The 26,598-nt window shown below is 34.4% G+C and overlaps 1 protein-coding gene across 1 annotated transcript; it reads right to left on the minus strand.

The window, feature by feature from the left end:
* Window positions 1-11,845: 11,845 nt before the first annotated feature.
* On the minus strand, window positions 11,846-14,999 carry LOC123698748. The gene is made up of 2 exons (XM_045645497.1): window positions 12,624-14,999; window positions 11,846-12,314 (listed from the first exon to the last, which is right to left on the minus strand). Exons 1-2 carry the CDS (start codon window positions 14,930-14,932, stop codon window positions 11,846-11,848), a joined length of 2,778 nt encoding a protein of 925 aa, XP_045501453.1. The 5' UTR covers window positions 14,933-14,999.
* Window positions 15,000-26,598: the final 11,599 nt, after the last annotated feature.

Below are 26,598 nucleotides of genomic sequence, written 5' to 3' on the forward strand. Positions count from 1 at the left end.
TAATTCCCCTTAGATTGAATACCGTAAGATTTCACACGTGTCCCGACTATCGAATGCGAGGCGATATGTATTCCATGGACCGGAGGGTTTAGCTTTATTTATCTTTAATCTCTTTATTCTTGTTTACTTAATAGTATCTATAAAGATTATATAGAGTATTTTTTACGAATAGGAATCGTGAGTGTAAAACCAGTTTGTTTTGCACTTGGGCAATATTAAAATCAATAAACTCAAACTCAAACATTTATTATTCAATTAGATTTATTCGAGAAGCACTTTTGAAACATCACATTTTTACATATTTTTAACATTTACCACCGATTCGGAAAGCAGTATGAAGAACTAACTGGCAAGAAACTCCATAGTTGCTCTTTTTAATAATGTCAGTATTACAATTTAATTACAAAATATGTAACTATATATTATCATAATATGCCAAAGATTATAATGAATATGGCATGGAAGATATAGCTGATGGAGGAAATATTTTATTATAGACATACCTATTTATTGACTCCAGGGACACCGGACAAAGGACGAACCTCCTATCATGTCTATAGCAGTTTTACAATTGTCACACGTCGTATAACTTACTCTTGGACATGCCAAAATTATTTTAAGAACATGTTCCGTAATTGAGAAAGTTTTAGTTTATCCTTTCCACGCTGTAGGGTCATACCTTCATAGTTTAATTCATAGAATCACATCACAAAGTGACAGTCTCCGGATATATTAAATGAGTAGATATGAAGTTAAAACTATATGATTTAATTAAAATATTCCTCAGCAATCACAATTCACAATATAACATAAAATCCAGCCCACGCCAACATGTCATTACACTCAGGCCCAAACCCATCTATAATAATTTTATGAGCGAATTAAAAACTTTTGGTATCCAGCCCCGAATTTGTGAAACAATAGAAACTGTTAGGTTTATTTAGGGCTACAACAATAGTATTTATTTGCTTTAAAAATAAGTAACAAATATGCTCGCTTTTCTTATTAATTTCTATTTAGGTTCGTTATTGCGGAAAGGAAATATCCAGTTACATAATTTTATTTACTTGAAAATATTTTAAAGGCCTTGTTGTTTCGATTTACAATTCAAAGCTACAATGTCTTTCAAATTGTTCGACGTTCTGGAATTCTTTTCAATTTTTTTCGAAATTTGAGGCTTAAGGCAAGGAAAGATAATTAGAAGAAATTTTAATTGTAGTAGTTTCACACCAAGCCACTCTTACAAGGTGTACACCATTTTCAAAAGGTACCTACAGATCTTCTAAATTCATAGCATTTCTATAATTAAACATTTTATTGTGCTGCCAACATAAAATACAAATCAAACTTATACCAAATCAAGATAGAGTAATTTTTCTTTTCCCTATAATTTTATTAATTTTTCTTTCAATTAAGTGACAGCCCTACGTCCTCGCGTTATTAATTAGTGGGAAAGAGATAGAGATAAGTAATTACGAGACACTCGTGTGCTTAAACGTTTCCATAAGTAAATGAATTCCTCTAATCTGGTTTTGATGAAATTATTTTAATAAAGTCTGCTACCGTTTTAAGTGATCATTATGCGCTTCTTCTAATAGAAGACCATGTTGGTCAAGGCCGGGTTGGTTCTGAAATTGAATAAGTTTTTTATATGCTTGTATTATAAATACGAGATTATTAGGAGAATCTCTTTCAGGCAAAAGCGGTTGATCGGATGGATGAAACTTGATACTGTGGTAGAGTCTTGATGAGCACATGGGCTTAATTAGAACGTCTATTATGCAATAAGGTGTATGTATGTATCATCACAATTTGACCAATAGAAGCGGAACATCAACGAAAAATGTGTTAAAACCTTTTTTTAATGCAGACGAAGTTGCATAGCTAGTCTGAAGAAATACAATTTCACATTAAATGCAATAGATAACTTGTTCCACATAATTGTACTACACACAAAGAACTAGCTAGCACGTACAAAATATTGAATTTAAAGTACAACGTGCAATTTTCGACATCTGCTCCCAAGTCCCGACTTCAGCACGCTGGTGAAACTTTTGAGTTTAATTGTTTGACTTTCATACATTCTTTGGTACAATTTCGACTTATTGTTGGATTTTATATCTATTCTATACATTTATTTATTTATTTATTTATTTATCATTATATCAAATTACCATTACAGGCTTAACCTAATGCGGTATTGACTTACACTAAAAACTTTACACAGAAACTAAACTAATAATAAAACAACTTAAACTAACAAACTAGATAGTAATTAATCTAAGGAATAAATTAACACGATAATAATTATACAATTAATAGCTAATAATACTTATACAGAAGAACCTTTGCTAATTCACCCAACGGGCACGTAAAAATGTCCACTTTGCCATGGAGGTCATTAAGGATGCGTAGTGCTCGCACGAGAGGAGACTTCGCGAGCAGCATGGTTCGCGCCTGAGGGACGTAAAGTAGCGGCGGCCTGTGACGCTTCTCAGTGTACTTGTCCGGCACACATAATGAGAGGGATTGCAGCATTCCAGGGTTATGTGCAAATCCCCGCAATAATTTAATTAAATACAGCGCAATGGAAAATTCCCGTCGCACTCTAAGTTCATTGTACCCTACCATACCCAGTATGAATAAGGTAGGATACATTAATGGGTAAAAGGGGTATACCCCGTAAAGTTTAAAATAAAGGTGTCTTACGAATTTATTTTGAACCCGCTCTAACATCACATTATATTTTTCTTCATGTGAAGACCAAATATTCGAGTTGTGCTCCATGTGGCTGCGTATTAACGCGTTGTATAGCACTTTTACAGTTGCTACATTTGTAAAGTCCCTTACGTGCCGCAGTAGAAACCCAAGATTTTTGTAAGCCTTTTTGCAAATATTTGTGATGTGCTCACGAAACATCAGGTCCGGTGTGAAGTATACTCCTAGATCACGCACCTTATTCACCCGTTGAATAGGTACGGATCCAAGCGAGTAGTTGTAGTGTATACTCTTATTCGCGCGAGTGAAACTGACTACGGAGCATTTAGCTATATTGAAATGTAGCTTGTTTTGCTGACTCCAGCTGAAGATGTTTAGCAAGTCACTTTGTAGATGCTCACAGTCCGTCTCCTCGTTTATTCGGAGAAAAACTTTCAGGTCGTCGGCAAAAAGTAGGCACTGACTGTACTCCAGAACATCCGGTAAGTCGTTAATCATTAGAACGAACTCCAGAGGACCGAGATTGCTGCCTTGACTTACGCCAGACCTTGTAAAGAAGGGCTCGGACTGACTTCCATTGTAAGAAACATACTGCTGCCGGTCCTGCATATACGATGCCCAGAATTGCAAGAGCTTCGGTGTGCATCCTACTTCCGCCAACTTCTTCAATAAGACATCATTGTCGACGGTGTCAAATGCTTTTTGGAAGTCCAGGTATACTACGTCTACCTGCACTCCTGCATCCACCGCCGGAACTAAGTTCGCCATAAGATTGAGTAAGTTAGTGGAAGTACTACGCGCCGGCCGAAACCCATGTTGTGCATCGCACAGCTGCCCCGATACCTGCTCGTACACCCTGTGATGTATAGCGGCCTCAAACACCTTTGCAGGCGTTGATAGTACTGCAACAGGTCTGTAATCTTGTACGCTGGTACACAATTTAGCCTTGGGCACAGGTATCACTCGCGTAGTTTTCCATAGTGTTGGAAATGTATTTACATTCAAACACGTATTGAAAATATGCAGCAGTGGCTCAGCCAGCACTCGAGCACAATCTTTAAAAATAAAGGCTGGTATACCATCCGGGCCGGCTGAACGCTTTGGCTTCAACCGTGTTAGCGCCTTCCTCACGTCGGCAATGCTAAGAACATCTAGACTTATGCGCGCGCTGCTGGCTCCGCACTGACTCGCTACCTGGGTGTCAAGAACTGGTGGCTCTTTGTTATAAACCTTTTTAAAAAAGGCTGCGAATTCTTGAGCACACTCTTCATCCGTTAGAGGTATACCTTCTTTCATAATAACATTAGCCCTATTTGATGAACCACGTCTCGACTTTATATATTGCCAAAATTGCTTGGGGTCCTTAGAAAATTGATTTTGAATTTTATTTACATGTGCTTTATAAGCATCATCAATACTATTTTTTACTATTTTCCTATACAGTGAAAATTCTCTATAATCACAGTCTAACTTTGTTTTTTTATATTTTTTATGTAGTAGAGATTTTGTTTTAATATTTTTTATCAAGTCTGCAGTGTACCAATCTGGATAATGATATTTTAAGTTGGTGCTCTTTTCTGTTTTTTTGGGAACACATTCCTCTAGTATACTGTTAATTGTAAGATAAAAATAATTTAGAATATCCTCCATATCGTGCATTTTATACAGTGCGTCCCAATTTACCGACATTAGCTTTGAGTATAACGTGTTATAGTCAGCTTTATAAAAGTTCCACCTCGGCCGCAAATCATGAGCTCTCGAATCCGTCGGGTGGCGGACAGCGGGCGCAACGGGCGCGACGTGGGCGAGGCTCACGCGCACCGCGAGCGGTGGGTGATACGCGTCCACCGGCACGAGCGTCTCGTCCGCCGCCGACACACACACCGGCGGCTTCGTTCCCGCGTCGAAACCCGTACACAGCACCAAGTCTAACTGACGGCCTAAGCTATTCGGAACGTTACTACATTGGGTGAATTCGCAAAAGTGTATAAAATATTCAAAATAATTTTTAACATTCACTGAGCACGAATACATATTGAAATCTCCAACAATTATTACTTTCCTATACTTAGTACAAAATTCTTCCAGTATTCTAAATAAAAGTAAATAGTCCCGGTCCGGACTGTTAGGCGGAATGTATACTACACAACACAAACACAAATGATTATTATTTATAAAAATGTTTGCACAGGCCACTTCAAACTTACAAGAGTCTATAGACACGAACGGTATACATACTTGTTGCAGCTCGTACCGCGGCGCGGCCACAAGGAGCGCGCCGCCCTGCTTGCGCCCATCAGCCCTGTCGCAGCGCACTATGTGGTATCCCGCCGGTACAAGTTCCAAGTCGTGTATGGAATCAGTGCAGCCAGATTCGGTGATCGCGAACAAATCGGCATTCATCAAACCTAGGTTATTTCTAAATTCCGTTACCTTTGTTCGAAGACCCCTTGCGTTTTGATAGTATAAGTTAATAGTTCTATTTAGTGGCACCTTTTTTTGTTGATTTCCGAAACCAAGTCCACTCACTAAATTGTGCATTCATTGGCCAAATTTCCGGCTGGTTTAATTTGTTATACAGTGACTCTGGTAGACCAATTATGAACGATGCGTAGTCGCGTTGGGATTTATGAATGATTTTTTCAGTTTTAATTCCAGCATCGGAACCACATATACTTTCCACGTAAGTAGTTACGGCTTCTAGTGTTGTTTCAGGTTGCAATCTCCAAACATGTAAGTATTTCTTTCGCTCCATACCTTTTAATGCTAAACATTCCGCATTTTTCCCCACTCGTACGTTACTCAGATGCTTCAGATTAGATTTATGTTTTTTTGGTACGGTCTTCCAGTCGTCTTTCTTGCTATGCTCCTCATTTCTGGGGCTTTCATGGTCTGGTATTGAACCCTGGGTTACATCTGTAACTGTGCTTAAATAAGGCTCCGTGCGACTTTTTGTAGCCCCTGTGAGCTTGTCTTCTTGTCTTTCTATACTGCTGTTACGTATAATATTCCTATTATGATCAGAAGATGACTTACATAACTCAGTTGATGCGATATTAGAAGTTGTTTCCATTAAATTATTGGTAGTTTTCATTTCTAAAGCGCGGACTATGTCCAGTATACATCCTAAACTAGACTTTGTTTCATCAAATTGTTTTTGGAGATACTTTATTGCAGTGTCTTGGCTTTCCAAACGAGAAACGATTTCGCTACGCAGTTTATGTAATTCTTCTAACAGCATAGCATCCGTACTACTCGGAGAAGAACTTATTAATCGATTCCCGCGCTGAGTATTAACAAAAGTGGGCGAAGAGAAAGTACTCAAATTCAAGGAATCAACACATTCCGAACATACCCATTTCTTCCTATAATCTAACGTAAATGCCTTAAATAAATCCCGCTCAATGTTCAAACATTTTAAATCATATGTTTTCTTGCAATATTGTTTCGAGCATTCCATAAAACATTCATCGCTTATCGGTGATCTACAGCTGTTACATCTATTGTGACTCATCGTGACCGTTAGTTCAACCGGTTTCTTCGTGCGAATAATGTGCGTAAAGGACAAAGGTATCAAACGCTGAATAAATCGTAGCTCGTCCTTGTCCCCCAAGGTGAGGCGGAGCTTTCCTCCGCAACGTAATTAGGTCAAGGTCGCAATTAATTAGTACGAATCTTCAATTGACTTTGGTTCTTATAATCACAGGATACAATTTCCCTTAAAGGCAAAAATTGCGTGAGGTTAAACTGGGAATTTTTAAGAAACCGAAAAACACGTCCACTCTGCACAAGATACAAACACTACATGGTAGAAACCGAACCTAGTTCTGTTCAATGTTGCTTCTGGATGCTTGTAATATTTGGTGAAAAGCTTCGAAACTGTTAATTCGGCCTATAATATCTTTCTGAAGGTCTTCAGATTGATCAACTGTTTTTTTGCATAAAAGAGCAGCAAAGCATCGATCCATCTTGATAAACTTTCAGGTTTATGTTATTAGTACGAAAAGATATTACGAAGAGGATATGAATATGAAAAATTTAAATTTAATAGAAGAACCCGAAAAATTATGAAACATCCTCAAACAATACACCTATAAACAGCGATAAAAATAAAATTATTGACAATTTCCCAAACACAGGTGTCACCTTTCCACAAATATAACAGTCCCACCGTAGGAACACAAATATTATAATATTTTACAATCGGGCGGTTTGTTCAGTAATTCCATTATGAACCCGTTACCCGTGATCAATGAACACAAAACAATGGTCCCGTCGTTTTCATTCCACTTTTTCTTTTGTCTTTGTGATAATTTCGTCTCCTTTTGTGTTACAATTACGTTATGGCTATTGTTGATTTTTCTTTATTCCGCGAATGTATCTTTGATGTTGTTAAAGAAATTTTTAGGGCACTTTCTGAACGTAAATTTTATTTTGTAGTATAAAGAGTTTTAAGCTAATTGTGGCTTCCTTTGATGATTTATAGGTTTGGTGAAAGGGTTATTGTTCAGTATTTCGATTCGATTTTGTTAATTTTGTATCGCTTTTCCATTGCGTATCATTTTAATTTATACCTATTAACAACCCTGAAGTGTCTGTGCCTTACGATATACACAATTTTTTACTATTTTAATTGCAAATATACAGTTTAAATGTTCTGATTTATAAAATACACAAAGATCGAAAATTATCTTCTCGTCTTTGCTTATAAATTAGCCATTAATACAAACTAAATTGAAAATTTACGCCCTCCAAGGTCACCTTTCCCACTTCATAGTTAATTCCCATCAATACTGAAATTGGTAACGAATCTAAAAGCGCACAGTATCTCGCGGACGTAAATCACGTGTATTATTCTCAACTCATATATCATCACCCTACGATACTCGTAAAATATGGCCCATTGATATGGAAATTCTGCCGAAGATTTGAATTGTGCCAGTTTTTTTACCTTTCGTTGAGCCTTTCGTAATGTTTGAGTATTTTGGAGGTGCGCTATAATTGTCAATTCTTGTGGCACTATCGTAAATTATTATATACAGAATATAGGTTAGTCTGTTCTTTCTCTGATATATTTATAATCTATACTAATATTATAAAGAGGAAAGGTTTTTAATTACGTATGTATGTATGTATGGTTTTCACGCAGAAACTACTGGACCGATGTCAAAAATTCTTTCACCATTAGAAAGCTTTATCCCGGAAATCCCACGGGAACGGGAACTATGAGGGCGAGGCCGCATGCGGAAAGCTAGTAAAATATAAAAGTATTATGTTTTGAACGAATTTGTTTTAATTATTGAAGTGAAACTTCTTTATCTGGGTTGGAAAAAAATTTAGTGTAACATTTTTTCGTTACGCGTGACATTTTTCCGTTACGCGCCATCTTTTTCTTATCCCCACGACGCGTGATTCGACGTATTTCTGTAAAGTTTCATACAGTAAATATTTTTTTTAAATAAGGTAATAAAGAAGTTTCACTTCTTGCGTGTGTACACTAGTACACGCACACATTTTTTAAATAACATAAGGTATCTCATCAAATAGTAAAACAATAGGAAATGGAAAGAAAACTAAAAGGATACACGATTGAATTCTGCTTAAAGTTTTTCTGTATGTGTCCCAATAACTCTATCTTTGTGCATGTTCTTCAACGTGGACGTTTAAATTTTCACATAAACTTTAGGTAATTATATCTATATGTGGGTTTTCATACACGTGTGTTTTTCAGCTTCTCTTTTCTGAATCTCTATTCCACTCAGTTGTTATTTAAAGAAACTGTGTAAAAGAAACAGTAAAAATTAACAGCATCTTTTGTTAAACGGATGCTGCGGTTTTGTAGAGTACTTTGTAAATTCATTATATTTAAAGAAAAAAGATTTTAACACTTAATTAGTGTAATAAGATAAAAAAAGCACACACAACATTAGTAAAGAAAAATTTAACATTCGTTGTAACATTACTTCAGGAACACAATGCATTTAAAGGTTACAAAGTATACATAACTTTTAATATGAATAATAAGTTAGGGACCTTAATTGATAAATTTAAGTGAACCCTAGACCCTAGACAGTATTATAGTGGGGTTTGATGCTCTATAAATTTATGTAATCATTAAGCAACGAAAATTTAGTACTTTAGTAATCTATACTAATATTATAAAGCTGAAGAGTTTGTTTGTTTGTTTGTTTGAACGCGCTAATCTCGGGAACTACTGGTCCGATTTGAAAAATTCTTTCGGTGTTAGATAGCCTATTTATCGGGGAAGGTTAAAGGCTATATATCATCACGCTACGACCAACAGGGGTGGAGCCACGGGGGTGAAACCGAGCGGAGCAGCTAGTAAAAATATACAAACAAATACACTATTATAAGTTATTTAAAGTAGACCACGCTCTTACGCATTTTGATTTTGATCTCTAGCAATATTACATAATACATAGTCATTAGTTCAAAACGGAATTTTCAACGCTACCCCACCAAACTTAGCGCTCAATTCACCGTGACCCAATTCATAACGCAAAGAAAGCCATCCCAGAATCCAGATTCGAACATAAAACTAATTCGCTATTTGCAGTGCATTTTGCAGGCCATGAATAGAATTATCCGACCGCGCTCGGTTGGTCCCATCTCTCATTTACATACCGATGTCGGGGGCTACTCCTCGACTTGACGGTATTTGCACGTAAATCGACTGGGCTGTACTCCTGTCAAGGTAGGTCCACATTTGTATTAAGTAATTGTAGCCGTATCAGGCGTATCGTATGGAGTATGCGTATCCTAAGTGAGGACATTTTCATTTTTACTATACCGCATCTTACGACATTAAATTATACATTATTTTTAGTATTCACAACACGTATCAGATACGCGGTTAATAGCGATGGGGATGTACCATGATCGTGATCATCTATACTATCTACAGGGTGTAATCGTTAAGTGTGCACAGGCGATTATTCCGTAACTATAACAGATATCAAAAAACTTTAAACTGATATCGAAAGTATTTAACCTAATGAGTAAAATGGCCATAATAAATTTTTAAAAATAAAACGAGAAATATCCAAAAATGTTACATTAAACGCTCCCATACATTTAGTATGAGATACGAATATCCCATGTACATGGGTTGATCCAAAAGTAATGATTATCAATATTAAACAAGGTCATTACAGTTGAAATAATTATGTAGTTCTCTAGATAGTCTTCTAACTAGAAAATATACTTCAATATTTATTTTTCTAAACTTAAAAAAAAAAAAACTTTGACTTCATCCACAAAAACCCCTCCACGCGGCCATCACTTCGCTGTTGTCTTAAAATAATTTGTTGCTAAGAAATTGTTTCTTGTGCCGAGGAAAGAGATAAAAGTAAATAGGAGCTAGATCTAAAAAATAGGGTAGGTGTTCAAGCATTTGGAATGCCGATTTTTGAATGGCAGTCATCGCAACTGACGCTTTGTGATCTGGTGCGTTGCTTGGTGAAACAGCGTTCAGGTCCGCAGTTTGCCATGTCTCTTTTCCTTACTAACCTACCGCAATCTTTTAATTTGGTCTGTTTAATAAGAGCCCAATAAAGTGGCTACCTTTTTAAAATATTCCACCATAATTATTTCTTCAGCGTCCCAAAAAACTACCGCTTTAATCTAACCTACTGATTTTCACTTTGAATTTCTTCATCGTCTCTTTGGAAGCTCGCATCCAGGACATTGATTGTTTTTTGGTTTCAGCATAAACATGGTGAACTCGGGTAACGTCCATGATCACAAAACGTGACAAAAAATTATCCTGATATGCAACAACACAAAAAATGATCCTCTACATGTCGAATCGTTGTTTCTTCTTTCGTCGGGAAACATTCTGGCACGCACGGTTCACATTCAAATTAATGTAAATAATTGGAAACGTGGCCTGTTGATATGATTTTTTGTGGTTACTTAGTGAATACATGAGCAAGCAAAAAACATTTGTTTTATATTTTTATGTGCACAGGAAATACCCAATTATCATTACTTTGGGATCAACCTAGTACATTTAATATGAAAGATTTTAGCTTTTTCTTTCTTTTTTTGGTTTTATGCTCTAATTACTTCGCAAATTTGAAGGGAAGTTCATTTAGAAACTGTAAATAGAGCTCCTCATTGTATTGCACAATGAGGACATCACTTCGAAAATCTGCTATGAATACAAAATGTATGGGAAATAAAATGTATGGGAGCGTTTAATGTAACATTTTTGGATATTTCTCGCTTTATTTTAAAAAATTTATTATGGCCATTTTAGTCATTAGGTTAAGTACTTTCGATATCAGTTTAAAGTTTTTTGGTGTCTGCAATAGTTACGGAATAATCGCTTGTGCACACTTAACGATTACACCCTGTATACTAATATTATAAAGCTGAAGAGTTTGTTTGAACGCTCTAATCTCAGGAACTACTGCCCCCTAGCCAAGTGGCTTTCTGCTAGCGTAGCGTTCAATAGAATAGACTACGAATGTATGAGATTGACGTAAGCTGTAGATAAACGTTATCTTCATTGTTGCGGCAATAAGGCTTGTTTTTGCATAACCCGTGTTTTCGTGTTGAAATGAAACGTCTTTCCTCTATTGAATCTGTTTTATTACTGACTGATACACTAGTGACTTAGACGTCAACGTAGTTAATGAAAAAACCGAACATACCGCCCACCAAAGGACTACACTAGTCCTTTCAAATAACAATGAAATTAGTCTCCTTTACTTACAAACAAGCGGCATGCTGTATGAATTAACAAATAACACCGTAAAAAGTCAATATATACCTTAAATTTGAATGTTACATACATTACATACATATTACATTGAACATTTGTTTACGACACTATAATTTTGACTTTAATTTTTAATAAATTTATCAAATACACATCATAATATTTCTTTGCAAGCTTTGTTATTTTTTATATTTTAGTTTACAGTTTACACACAACTTTATACATTTTTATGACAGTTTTATATTAAATATTTGTTTACACATAATATCAGTACAGATAGGTTTACATTTTATACTTATACAATTAATCAAATACACATACATATACCATAGCAAAAGAACAATTACATGCGAAATGAATTGACTCGCTTGTTTTAAATGATTAAATGATATCTGTATTGATAGGAAGATAACGCAATTTAGATACACTTCTTTTTATTACACTATCACCGCTCTTAACACTATAAACCCTAGTGAAACCGTCTGGCCCCGGGTGTTTGGCAGTGATACGCCCTAATGCCCATTTGCCAGGTGGCAAATTAGGTTGTTTAATCAAAATAACATCACCTACTTTAAATTCATCATTCTTCTTCAACCATCTAGTTCGCTGTTGTAAACTAGTCAAATATTCAATTGTTATTTTCATGTCTTCTTTATTCTTTTTAAATCTCAAAAATTTCTTACAATAAGCTATTGTTTTCAATAATTCTTTTAATGTATCAAATTCTTCAAATTTCAATGATTGTTTAGTGTTTGTTAGTGGGACTGTATTAATAGGTATCTTCTTTTCTTCTAAATCAGTTTGTATATATTCTGATCTTTCTAATTGTAGTTCATCGTTTCTTAACCACGTGGGACCTTTCCACCAAATGTCACAGTTTTTAAGATTTATAGCAAGCATTCCTCGCGATGCTATATCTGCTGGGTTATCGTGAGATTGAACATGATGCCATTGTTCCTTATTAACTGTAGAAACTATCTCAACTACTCTATTTGCAACGAAAGCTTTCCATCTTGAAGGTTCACCAAATAGCCAATCAATAACAATTGATGAATCTGTCCAAGCAAAAACCTTGGACGTTGGTATACGCAGTGATTGTGATACTTGCTTCAAAAGTTTGGAAAGTAATAAAGCTCCACAGAGTTCAAGTCTAGGTAATGATATCGTCTTAAGTGGTGCAACCCTTGTTCTTGCAGCAATTAGACTTGTACTATAAGTTCCATCATCATTTCTAACACGACAATAAACAACTGCAGCATAAGCTAATGTCGAAGCGTCTGAAAACCCATGAATTTCAATTGTATCAAAATTTGTATTTACTGTTCCCAGCCATCTATCTATAGTAATATCCTTTATATTTTGGAGATCATTGCGAATATTCTTCCACTCTTCTTTTATGAAAATATTAAGATCCTCATCCCAGTTTGCTTTTTCAAGCCATAACTTCTGCATTAAAATTTTTGCTAAAACAATGCAAGGTGCAATCCATCCTAATGGATCAAATAATTTTTGTATATCAGAAAGAATATTGCGTTTAGTTATTATAACATTATCATCATCTATTGATTCTAAACTAAAATTATATTCGAATCGATCCGTTCCCAAATTCCATTGAACACCCAATGCCTTGACAATACCATCTAATTTAATATCTATATGCGCCTTTGTAGATCTATCATTTGGTTCTAAAGATTGTAAAAATTCTGCACTATTAGACGACCACTTTTTAAGATCAAAACCTCCTCTTCGCAATAGTTCCGTCAAATCTTTTCTTAGCTGAATACATTGTTCTAAATCATCACCACCAGACATGCAATCGTCTACGTAAAAATCTTCGTTTAATATTCTAGCAGCTTCAGGAAAATGATGACCTTCATCAGCAGCAAGTTGTTTAAGTGTTCTTACAGCTAGGTATGGAGCGGATGCTGTGCCAAAAGTGACGGTAAGTAATCTCATATCTTGTATATTTTCAGTTGGATCATTTCGCCAGACTATTCTTTGGTAGTCGACATCATTCCTATTCATCCATATCATTCTGTACATTTTCTGAATGTCTGATACGAAACAGATTTTATGAGTTCTCCACCTCATAATAATGTTTCTGAGATCTTCTTGCAATACTGGACCAGGTAAGAGTTCATCATTTAATGATATGTTGTTAGAACCTTTACAGGAAGCGTCGAACACAACTCGAGTCTTCGTGGTCTCCTTATCTTGACGTACAACGGCGTGGTGGGGTAAGTAAACAGCTTTTTTATTTATTTCTTTTTCAGGTACTTCTTCAATGTGTTTTAATTCTTTGTATTCTTCTATAACTTTCAGGTATTCCTTTTTCAGATCTGGATCTCTTTTAAATCTTCTCTCTAATTGCAACAATCTTCTTACAGCTACTTCTCTCGTGTTGCCTTCAGGTGAAAGCAGCTTTTCAGTTTTAAAAGGTAATCTAACTATATATTTTCCATTAGTATCTCTCTCATGTGTCCTTTCATATATATCTTCACATAGTTGTTCCTCTTTAGTTAACTTTCTATTTGTATCAATATCTATCTCCCATATAGTTTTAAGTAAGTCATTAATATTTGAATCACTTGTTAAATTTGTTACCATTAAAGACTTATGTATAGTGTTAACCTTCATATTAATTCCACCCATAATGATCCATCCCAGGTTGGTATTTTGAGCACATATAGTACCTGAGGGACCCTTGATTAAACCTTCTTGTAGAATTTTTGTGTATTCATTTACACCCAATAATAGATCCATAGAACCCGACTCATAAAAGTTTGGATCTGCTAAATTTAAATTGTTAAAGTGTACAAGCTCATGTTTAATACTATTTCTCGAAGGTAAGTTTATTTTTAAATACTTTGACATCACGTAGGCGTGTACTGGTAATTCAAACTTAGGTTCCCACCGAGACAAAATATTTACTTTGACCTCATTCCTTACATGTACCTTCAAAGACTCCATGCCAGTTACTATCATATTAACCGGCTTGAGCTGTAACTTTAAGACTTGTGCAGCTCGTTTGGTAATAAAACATGCCTGTGACCCTGAATCTATTAATGCCTTAAGAGTAGTAGTGTGTCCATTTTCACCTTTAGTCACTACTACCGCAGTTGCCAAGAGACTTACCTTATGTTCACCATCTCCTAGACTATGTAAAGACGTCATTGTAGTATGCACCTTCTTCTCATCTACATCGGTCCGCATTGATGTCGACGGTTGTGTAGTTACCTCGGATACCGACGAATCTGTACCTATACCTATATTTGATCGGTGTAGAAGAGAATGATGACGTTTTTTACATATGTGACACGACAAAGGTATACGACATTTAAATGCCGAATGACCTGGGGCCAAACAGTTAAAACACAATTTCTTATTTTTTACATATTCAACACGTCCATTACAATTCATTTTTGCAAACGATTTACATTTACACAGATTATGATTCTCATTACACATTATACAACATTTCACGGAATTAACGGACGTATTTACATGAAAAACGCGTTCTTTAGTAGAGCTTACAGGCGGTGTAATTAATTCTAATGTACGAAAGGAGAATGCCCATTTTTGGTACTGGTTTTTCTCATGCATCAAGACAACAATATATGAAAAAAAATCTCGGCAATTTAGAGGCCTTCTTACCATCGGAAAATATATTTTGAACAGGGAATGTTTTGTAAAATCTAATAAGACATGTAATTGTTTAGATCCGTTATTATAGATTTAGTGTCCATTACCGTTTACATTTTTGGTACAGGTTTTTTCTCATGCATCAAGATAAAAATACTATTAAAAAAAATCTCGGCAATTTAGAGGCCTTCTTACTATCGGAAAATATATTTTGACCAGGGAATGTTTTGTAAAATCTAATAAGACATGTAATTGTTTAGATCCGTTACCATAGATTTAGTATCCATTACTGGTTACCACGGTAACCAAGCGGTAACTATTATGACATTTACTATGGTAAATAGCTAATATTGTTTTCATTTAATTACAAAAAAATCAATTAACATAAAATCACTCTGTAAGGTATTGTTTATAAACTGTAGGTTGTTTTAACATATATAGTGAAGTAAAATAATATAAATATATATAAAAAAATATTATTATGACATAGCTTGTAAGATAGCTTGGAAGGTAACCAGTTATTTCTTATTTGTTTCTTTCTTCGAATATGTAGTGAAAAAATGATTCAAACAACAACAACAATATGTAAACCGAATAAAACTCTATTGGCATTTTTTAAATATATATTTAGGTTTTCTTGAAATCCGTCCCGGAAGATTTCTGGTGCCCACCTACACTAGCCGATGAACAGATACTTTGTCTGAAAGCACAAGCTCTACGCATAGATTAAATATTATGTTAAACGAAAAATAGCCTTCAGACGATAAAATACTACCTAAATCACACATAGGTAAACCTAACTAAATCGGGTTTATTTAAGTTTTGAGGTTAATTCACATTTTTCTCAATATCTTGAAAACCCTTGTTTTTATCACAAAAAATGTATTGGTAAAAATCTTTTGAATATCGAAGAACCCTCCAAAACCACTCTGGCATTGACGCAACACTATACTGTGGTCCATACTTTCATGGGCATTCTCCTTTAGACTCTAAATACTGTTTTAAATATAACCACTTCGGTAAGTCTTCACTTTTTGTGTACGCAAATTCCTCCCACGCTTTATGAGACTCTGGGTCTAACTTCTGCACTACGAGAAATATTATAATCGGATCCCAAGAGTCGATGGATACATTTAAATTTACAAGACTATTTAAAACTTCATTAGTGGTATCTAAAAATGATTTTAACTGAGAAGCAGTTTGCGAAATACATTTTTTCTGAGAAAAAAGTCGTTTTAATAAAGAGTTAACAATTAAACGTTTGTTTCCGTACCTTAATTTTAATGTTTCCCAAGCCTGTGTATAATTTGCATCGGTAATTCTAATATTACGTAATAAACTTTCTGCCTCGCCTGATACACTGGACTTAAGGTAGTGTAGTTTCTGTACCTCGGAAAGCGTGCTGTTGTTGTGCACTAAACTTAGGTATAAATCATTGAATGTCGGCCATCCCTCATAGCTCCCGGCGAACGTAGGTAACTCAATCCGCGGCAACCTCACTCGTTCGTTGATGTGTACCACGGTGCTGTCATGGCTGGACTCCAGGGCTGATGCAGTGGATTCCATGTTCAATAATTTATCCTTCAAATCAGCGAGTATGCATAAATAAAGGTCCTCGTGAATGTAAAATTCTTCGTTGACGAAGTATGGTAAAAGCGCCTTTTGTTCCCTCGGCGTTATTTTAACTAAATCTAAGTGTGCGCTTTGAAAGGTTTGCCAATAATCCTCCAATTGTTTAATTCGCGATTGTAAATATCCTTTGGACAGTCTTTGTTTAGGACACTTAGATATATTAATTTGCGTTTTTTTTATAAGTTCCGCCGTACTTTCCAAAACACGTATGATTTGTTCCGTATTATTATTCGCCATCATAAATATTGTCTTTCAATAATAACTTCGTTACAAATAACTTCGTATAATGAGCTTCTTATCGCGATCAAATGCCCGTGTGCTTCTTTTGTTCTTCGATTGTAGCTCAGATAATCCGGTACGAATGCGACCATATGTTGCGGCAATAAGGCTTGTTTTTGCATAACCCGTGTTTTCGTGTTGAAATGAAACGTCTTTCCTCTATTGAATCTGTTTTATTACTGACTGATACACTAGTGACTTAGACGTCAACGTAGTTAATGAAAAAACCGAACATTCATATTAACTTAAAAATTCTTTCGGTGTTAGATAGCCCATTTATCGAGGAAGGCTATACGAATGGCTATAGGCACGCTAAGACCAGCACAGGAGCGGAGCAATGCGGGTGAAACCGCGGAGCACAGCTAGTTTTGGATACGCGTCGATGCTTCCCGACGCGACGCGGACGGTCTGATACGCGAAAATGATCAAGTGTGGACCCACCTTAAATCGACTGGGCTGTACTCGTTGTAGTCGCCGTAGGTACGTCGTGTCAGACGTTTCAAATTTGAATTTTAAACTAAGCGTCCCGTTTTGCGCCACGTAAATTCCCTGGGCCGGTTTTTAACACCATAGAATAGATAATTTGGATTTTGAATAATTTTATGTTACGTTTGGTAATTTATACAGTTCTGGAACTGTATTTTGCATCGTATTACCCGGTGTATACTTTCCCGCCGTTTCTACGTACGTATTATTTGAGTAAATTGAGGGCTTATGTTGCTAGTTTCAGTTTTATTGTGGTGTGGCTTTGAAGTTTTATCGGGAAAGAAATGGTTAAGAACAAATAAAAGTTATTTGAATATTGATTAGTATACACTATTACTAATAGTTCTGTTTGTCTGCTTGTGTAATTTTCTCGACCTCACATTTGCGTAAAAGATTAGCCAACACAGATTTGGCTAAGAGTATCTTAGTTTATGTTAAACATAGATTTTATTTAAATGGAAAGGACAGAAAAAAAAGCGCTAAAAGAGAAAAATTCTCACTTCACACGAACAACCCCGCGCGCCAAAGCCAGTCTACGGACAAACGGATATAAACAAAAAGTTCATAACAAGATAATGATGCAGATGTCGACTAAGCCACCAATAAACATTTTACAGCCGCCAGTTACGAAAATTTATTGTGAGGAATAAAATATAAGAGTCAGTCGCGAATTTATCGCTGTTTTAAAAGCAAATTGAATGGAAATTGCGTAGATCTTAATTTGAACTTTTGGTATGGGCTCGGATGGTGAATTTCGGTGATTATTTTGATGTATGTTACTGTGTTTATTGTGTTGAGGTAAATGGCTTTGTTTGTATGGGATAGAAGCGTGTGATTTCAATTTATATTTTATGGTTATATAATTTTAATGAATAATGTATTTGGATATTAGCTGTAAAGGTTCAATGCTCCTGGTTTTTTACTCATAATAATATTATTTTAACTTAGTAGTTTGATTAAAGCTAGTTGCATGTTCACCGTGAGTGTAAGACATGTTTCAATTACATTTGATGCAATTTTGTTAAAAACTGTTTAAATTTCCTTTTATTTCCACAGTTTTATCTTTAACTAGCGGTCCGCCCCGGCTTCGCCCGTGGTACATATTTATGTTTTCTTAACATAAGAACCATCCTCGTACTTCAAGGAATATAATAAATAAAGAATTATCGAAATCGGTACAGCCGTTCTCAAGTTATGCGCTTACCAACACATTTTGGGATTCATTTTTATACATAAGATTTGATCCTTTGCAACTTGTGATATATGATATGTTCTCGCATATGATATGTATCATGTTTAATGTTCTCTATGTAAAGCTTATTTTCATTCTGTCTTGTTTACTATTCACTCATTTAATGTTTCTATCAAAGTCTAAATAAGCCAATTTAATAGGTAATCTTACAAGAGCAAGTTTACATCGTGAAAGCAACAGTGGAAGATATATCGCAATTTATGGTTCTGGCAAGATGCCATGCGGTTAGCCGCCTGGACCCGTGGCCGCTTGGAGATAACTTCGGACGTTTGAGATGTTGGGTTTTATAGGGTTTTATAACGTTCCTGAATGGTATGAATTTAGGTACGAGTCACTATGCATGAGCTGGTGTGTGGTATGAATGTGTCACTTTTCAGGGTGTGTTTTATTTCTAATCGATGATATACGATATTTTTGTTACAATTTTTTGGAAGTTTGTTTTCGATCAATTTACTTGGCAAGACGAGAGAAGTGACGAAATTAAAGTAATAATCGTCTTTAATAGTTGAAAAGGTTGAGCGATTTTGTTAAGGCCTTCAAATCATTAAAAGTTGGATATTTTTAAAAACTGATACATTATTATTAAGTAGATAGCCTGCAATTTTGATTTAACTAAGAACACCAAAGAAAGTAAAGCATAAATTTTAAATATGTAACTAGACATTAAAATGGAAAACATTTTCTCATACAATAATCGAACAAAGGCTGATTACAGATAGTGCGCAGTTTATTACAGTCTCCATTTAGAACCAGCCGCCCCTGGCCGCGGGCCAAATCGTGCAATCGAAGGTTTAAGGTAACATTTCTATTTGTGTTGTTTTATTTTGTTATTTATTTTATAGGGGGGTGACTTAGTGGTTTGGGTAATGATAAGTTCAATGGTAATCGATTTTGAGGCATAAGGCAAAGGAGTTCATTTGTAACCGAATGTGTAAAATGGATGTGACTCTTTATATTTTACTAGCTGCACTCCGCGGTTTCACCCGCGTGGCTCCGCTACTGTCGGTCTTAGCGTGATGATAAGTAACCTATAGCCTTTCTCGATAAATGAGCTATCTAACACCGAAAGAATTTTTCAAATCGGACCAGTAGTTCCTGAGATTAGCGCGTTCAAACAAACAAACTCTTCAGCTTTATAATATTAGTATAGATGTGTACATTCCTAATAATTACTGCACACATATTTAGTTAAACATAACTATAAAACACGTTTAACTCGTAAAATTATTGTATTATCACTGATGCTGGATATGTGTATAAATTTTGAATTAAATCTTTCCGTTTAAGGGTGCTTTTCCACTAGACCACCACACCACATGCAGCAGCAGTTAAATTGACATTAATAATTCTGTGCCTCCAGTGAATAAGGGAGTAAGACGAGTTATTCCCTTTGGTTTTTATTGCACCATTGGATTCAGCTCGTCAAAATACACAACATATCAAAAGGTCATATCTCTAGCTGCATCCTAACCCAGTTTTTCGAATGACCCAAACGGTATAAGTAGGGTGTGATAAACGGTATAAGTTACCTTATCCATCATTTTAGGCAATCGCAAAGGAACTATTCGTCTCGAGTCAAAATAACCCACGAACACAAAGACATATGTGTAGTTATACTTTTTGAATAAAGACTTAATTCATTTTGTTCCATCCGTGCTAACACTATTTTAATATAAACGCAGTTGTGTCATTTTTCTAACATGAGCATAAAGGAACAACTCTTAGTGTCATTGGTTCAAGTGACGACATGAGACAGTTTTGCATTAATGCCGTGTTACTATTGGTCTATTTGAATACTGCACGGAAACAACGGACACTATTCCTTTTTGCTTAATAATATTTTTCAATCTTTTTTTATTTATCAGTTAACTTGGGATACTAATAATATTTCTATGGAAATTAACTATTTTTTGCAATAGATATTAAAAATACAGTTTTAATTAACACATTAAGTACTAATATTATACTCCTTGTTTATATAAATACAGAACGATAATTGAATCATTTTTTATTTTATTTTTTATTTTATTCATAAAAGGTACCTTACAGCTGTTGATAAGATAAATTATACTAATTACATATAAAAACGCCAATTACAAGGCACACCGATAATAGTAAAATTGTGTGACAAAAAACGGCAAATTACAAAGGTACAATAATTGTTTTCTTTTACTTTAACAAACTTAACTTAACTTTAACAAAAAAATTCTTGATGAAACACAAAACATAAATGAATTAAATGTGACTTCTCGTGAACAAGCAATATCAACAATATAACCTAAGAATATAACATTAAAGCCGAGAAAAACAGAAATGAAATTGAGCCTGTTATGGTAGGTGACAATGTGAGAGAATGAGTGGACGTGTAAATGAGTGTGTGTGTTAGGGTCTGCGTGTGTGTGTGTGTGTGTGTGTGTGAGTGTGTGTGTGTGTATTACTTATTTAAGTTATTTATAATCTGAAGAATTGCACTTTTAAATCTAGGGCGTGATAAACAAAATATATCAGCTGAGCAAAATTTATTATTATATACTTCAGGGAGTCTGAAATATGGAGAATTTTTAAGATAGTTTGTAGACGTTGACGGCACTAAGAACAAATTTTTTTGTCGAGTGCCTTGACTGGGAACCCGAAAATTTAAAGGATTCAAAATAGAGATACAGTCAAATTTATTATTTAGAATATCAAACAAGAACATTACGTCTAAAAAAAGCCAACAAAAATGTTAAACTTATAATATTTTCTTCTTATATTTGGATAAGTTTTATAAAAAATAACTAGTTTTTAATCTTTTTTTTATTTAATCTAACTACAATAATACTATAATAATTATAGACGCATAGAAAAAAAAATATAACCAGTCTTGACAATTATGAATATTGTGTTCTCTCTCATATAGCGTTTTAGTCACTGTAATTTGCCTTTTTATAGGAAAAAAATCCGCAATATCGAAACTATTTTGGTCCTGCATTATCGTAAACATATTATGGATACTCTGGTACCATATATTTTGAAAAAATTTGGATATTGTCACGTAGAGTCTCTTCAAGTCGTATTTGCATCCAAGGCACCTTCAAATCTGTGCTTAATTTTTTCATAAAATCTTTGCGGCTCATTGTTTTTTCTTTATTTATCTATATTATTTTGATATTATAAGATATAGAAATTGTTAAAATTCCATATCATGCCGTAAAATATTGCCACTGACCACCTATAACTTTCCCTGTAAGGTAACTGAACATACCTACAGGAATATGGTTTTCGAGCTTCTCTTATCTCTTAATAGTGCTTGTATCCTCAATGTATAACCACCATGACATATTCGGTTTTTCTCCAGACAACATCTTCAGCCATCCAATCCTCTTGCTTGGAGTCCAAATCCAGCGGAGGACAATAATCGTCATTTACTAAAATTGAAGGTTTTTCGTCCTAGTGTTAAAGTTTTCTGGATCCTATTTTATACTCAATATATAGTATATAATACTATATCATGTAAAACGTGACTTGGAAAAAAAATATTGAAATAAATCAACACAAAATATTTTTTTTAAACAATCCCAAAAGTTACGAAAAGCCCAATTATACGTCAAAATGACGTACAACATCCTCTTTACTACAAAATGGCGGAATTTACCGGGATGAGCCAACTATGTACTGCTAGGTCTCGACGCGACGGCTAATGAGTTGTTTCTGGATTTCGAAGCGATTCGATGGTAAATATAGAAAAGACAAAGTTATTTCGCCGCGGTGTACATTAAATTTACGTAGATTGGACTTCTAGGGTCAAATGCATAAACACCTACATGTTGTTTTGTTTTTATTATATTTAATAACGATAAAAAATCCGTTGATTTTATTCGTTTTTCAAACTACATGCACGGTTGTTCCACTAAAAGGCCTCAATTGAGTCATAAAGTACACAAATTTCAAGCATAATAAGTCGCATCATTTCTATAAAACCAAAACTGGCAATAATTTAAGTCGTGTTATGCGACTATGAACATAGTGCATTAGGGCATAAGTCGTTATATTGCAAAGAGCAAAAAAAAAATTATGTGAATACATTGAGTTATTCCATGAAGTACTCGTTCATAAGGCCACAACTACAAAAAAACACGAAAAAAGTATATTTATGGGGTTGTTACAATATCTGTTCATATGTAAAACTAAAGTCTAACATCATATCTTACCCATACAAGCTTAAAAATTTGAAGTTATAAAGATTTAGTGTTGATATATAGTTTTTTGTCTCTCCTGAAAAGTGCTGTTTTTGAGTTATTCCCTTATTCACTGGAGGCACAGAATTGATGTCTGACATCTTCTAAAAACCAAATCTTAATACATATATATAAATCTCGTGTCGTAATGTTTGTCCTTAATGGACTCCTAAACCACTTAACCGATTATAATAAAACTCGCACACCATGTGCAGTTCAATGCAACTTGAGCATAGTTTAAATCTCAAATCATTTTAGAGAAAGCGAGCGAAGCCGCGGGCGGTAAGCTAGTTAAATATAAACTACAAAAAATCTACTCAACCACTTTTGTTTTTTGTAAGTTATCCGACTTTCTCACAATTTCCCAACTTGACTCAGTCGCAGTTCAGTTTTAGTTCCAGCCTCACTATTGGGTATGTTAACTAGCTGTGACCTGCGACGTGCTCCGAATTCTAGTTCCAACTACAAACCACGTCAAAGAACTTCGAAAAATTTACTCTCAGAGTTGAAAGTAAGCTCTCAGTCGTAGTTGTTTCTCGCATTCAAATTATTTGCACCAAGTTCAGAGCGTTTAGAAATTCAATTTGCATTTAAACGGATTAAAAGTAGCGTAAATGATTATTACTGTAAATTATTTCAAAGGAAGGCATAAAACATATCATATAGGTAGGTATATATGACAAAAAAGTAATATTGCATATCGAAATATTAACATGCAGCAATATAAAAGCTATATAATATATAAGTGTTTATTTATTTATTTTTTTTATTTATTTATTTATATCACATAGAACTTACTATCATTACATCATTCTAATCTCATTCGTTCTTTAATTAAACAATGTTTATTATAACATAAAAAAAATGAAACAATACCAAATATTAAACAAAAGAAATCCTCCGTTATTACTGAGAATTACTTACACATTACTATAATTTAAAAACTCTACAATAGATTCCAAATTAAGTATACTAGTAGAATACTGTTCATTTGTTTGTCCCCAACAAGGCTAACAAAAAGTGAGCGTGGATAAATCACAGTCAATCTGTAGGAACTTGGAGACACAGGTTGAGAAATAGTCGTCTAATTAGGTTTCTAGTTTCTAGGACTGAAACACTTTATTTTGCTGCTCTAGATAAGGTTTTTTTATTTATTTCTAAACTTTAAATGTTATTTTATTTGGGAAGTAAGTAATTGATCGTTATTTATAATGTCTGAATTCGTTCAATTTAGAATATTAAATGCTAACATAATTTTCTTATACCATCACACATCTATACTTATATTATAAAGCTGAAGAGTTTGTTTGTTTGTTTGTTTGAACGCGCTAATCTCGGGAACTACTGGTCCGATTTGAAAAAATTCTTTCGGTGTTAGATAGCCCATTTATCGAGGAAGGTTATAGGCTATAATATATCATCACGCTACGACCAACAGGAGTGGAGACACGGGGTGAAACCGCGCGGAGCAGCTAGTTATAAATATAAGTGATAAAAGCTATATTCATAATCTTAATAACATTCTACGATTGTAATTATTATAATATGAATAACAATACTTACTGCAAAAACAAGTAGTGGAATAATAAAGATATTTCTATAAAATAAATTAAAACTGAACTAATTCATATTTCATATAACTGACTAACTTCGTAACAACTAACGAAAGTACATATTATTACCAACCGTGGATTATTCTTTCAAACTCCTTCAATATTCAGCACGAATTACGAAAATAGTTCAATCGTAGTCTTATTTACTTTAATAAAAACTAAACTTGCTTTGGATAGGCTTTTAATTTTTAATGAAAACCACGATTATGCTGTAACTCAGACGTGAATGGACCAACTTTGGTAAAGGAGATTTTTCTGTTTTTTTGCTCGCTCGCTGTGATATCGAATGGCTATAATGGAGTTATTTTTAAGTCAAAAGGATAATGAGACCTGTAGTATTTTTTGGTATATTTATTCTGTACTAGCTTCCGCCCGCGACTCCGTCCGCGCGTGGATGGTTTATTTCTCCATTTTGAGTAACTCTGACAATGACATCTTATAAAATATATCTATTGGACCCGAATACGGCTAGGCCTTTAATAATACGCAACGTGTGTTCGCGGTTCTACAGACGTCTATGTATAAAACTGAAAAATTAAGTTTAATTTTTTTTCTACGTATTTTTTCGGGATAAAAAGTATCCTATTTTACGCCCAGGATAATAAGGTATAATAATTATACCAAGTTTCATCGAAATCGAACCGGTAGTTTTCACGTGATGTCTTCATTGTCTTCACATACAGACAGACAGACAGACAGACAAAAATTTTTTTAATCACATATTTGGATTTGGTATCGATCCAGTAACACCCCCTACTGTTTATTTTTTCAATATTTTCAATGTACAGAATTGACCCTTCTACAGATTTATTATATGTATAGATTAAAATACATACAGCAACATATCTATCAAGAGTTTATACCTAATGTCGAAAAATGTAATGTCTACCTAAAGTCGTAGCACATACTAGCACACACAAGCAATTTGAAAAAAATGACCACATTATTAATATTGTACTATTCTTCCCCTATTAAAACAAATTTAAGATACTAATATTTATAAATAGCTGCTCCGCGCGGTTTCACGTAGCGTGATGATTATAGCCTATAACCTTCCTCGATAAATGAGCTATCTAACACCGAAATAATTTTTCAAATCGGACCAGTAGTTCCCGAGGTTAGCGCGTTCAAACAAACAAACAAACAAACTCTTCATCTTTAGAATATTAGTATAAATTTAGCATTAATGGCAATTTGTAAAATTTATTTTGACTACATTATCAATGTTGTACGATGCTTCTCCATAAAAAAACAATTGTCTCAATATAGTTACTCATTCTCGTTCTACAATCAAACATCTATAAACTAACATTCCCATTTAAAGCCTAATAAACAGTGCATTGGCCTTATTACAGAGGCCATTAAAGCAATATTAATGTCTCATAAATAGTCCATAGCCCAAGGTCATTGTGGTCCCGATGATATACGAGAGAACCCAAAACTTCTAGGATTGATCCTAACTTTATGGCATCTTGCTTTGTTTATGAAGACGTTGGATTTTAACAATATAGTTAGCGGGTAATAATCTAAATATGTAGATTGTAGATACTAGATAGCAATCTACATATTTCGTATAGGTGTTCCTAAAAAAATTGACTGGAGTTAAATTTGAAACTTGATAGACATTTAGAAAGCCCCATTTTCTTTTGGTATGATGCAAGCTTAGAATGTTATTTATTTAAGAAACGCTGTTCACAATAGAACCTATATTTTCCTTCCTGCTCGATAACATTATTTCCTTCATTTTTTCACAATGAGCGTGGCCAAGGACTATCAAATCAATATAAAAAAATAACAAAAAAATAGAGTCTTTTGCAGGCTGTTCTCTGTAGAAACTGCTTTTATGACTGGTGGTATTTTTTTTCTGTATTTTGACCATTCAAAAGCGCTTCTAAACGAAGTCTAGTTGAATAAATAAATGTTTGACTCTGAGTTTGAAAACAAAACCTTTTTCTGCCATCATTTATTTTCCTTTGTGGCTTTAATTATGTACTTTACCAGATGGAAACCAAT

The sequence above is a fragment of the Colias croceus genome, chromosome 16 (assembly GCF_905220415.1).
Source record: "Colias croceus chromosome 16, ilColCroc2.1".
NCBI classification, from domain to species: Eukaryota; Metazoa; Arthropoda; class Insecta; order Lepidoptera; family Pieridae; genus Colias; species Colias croceus.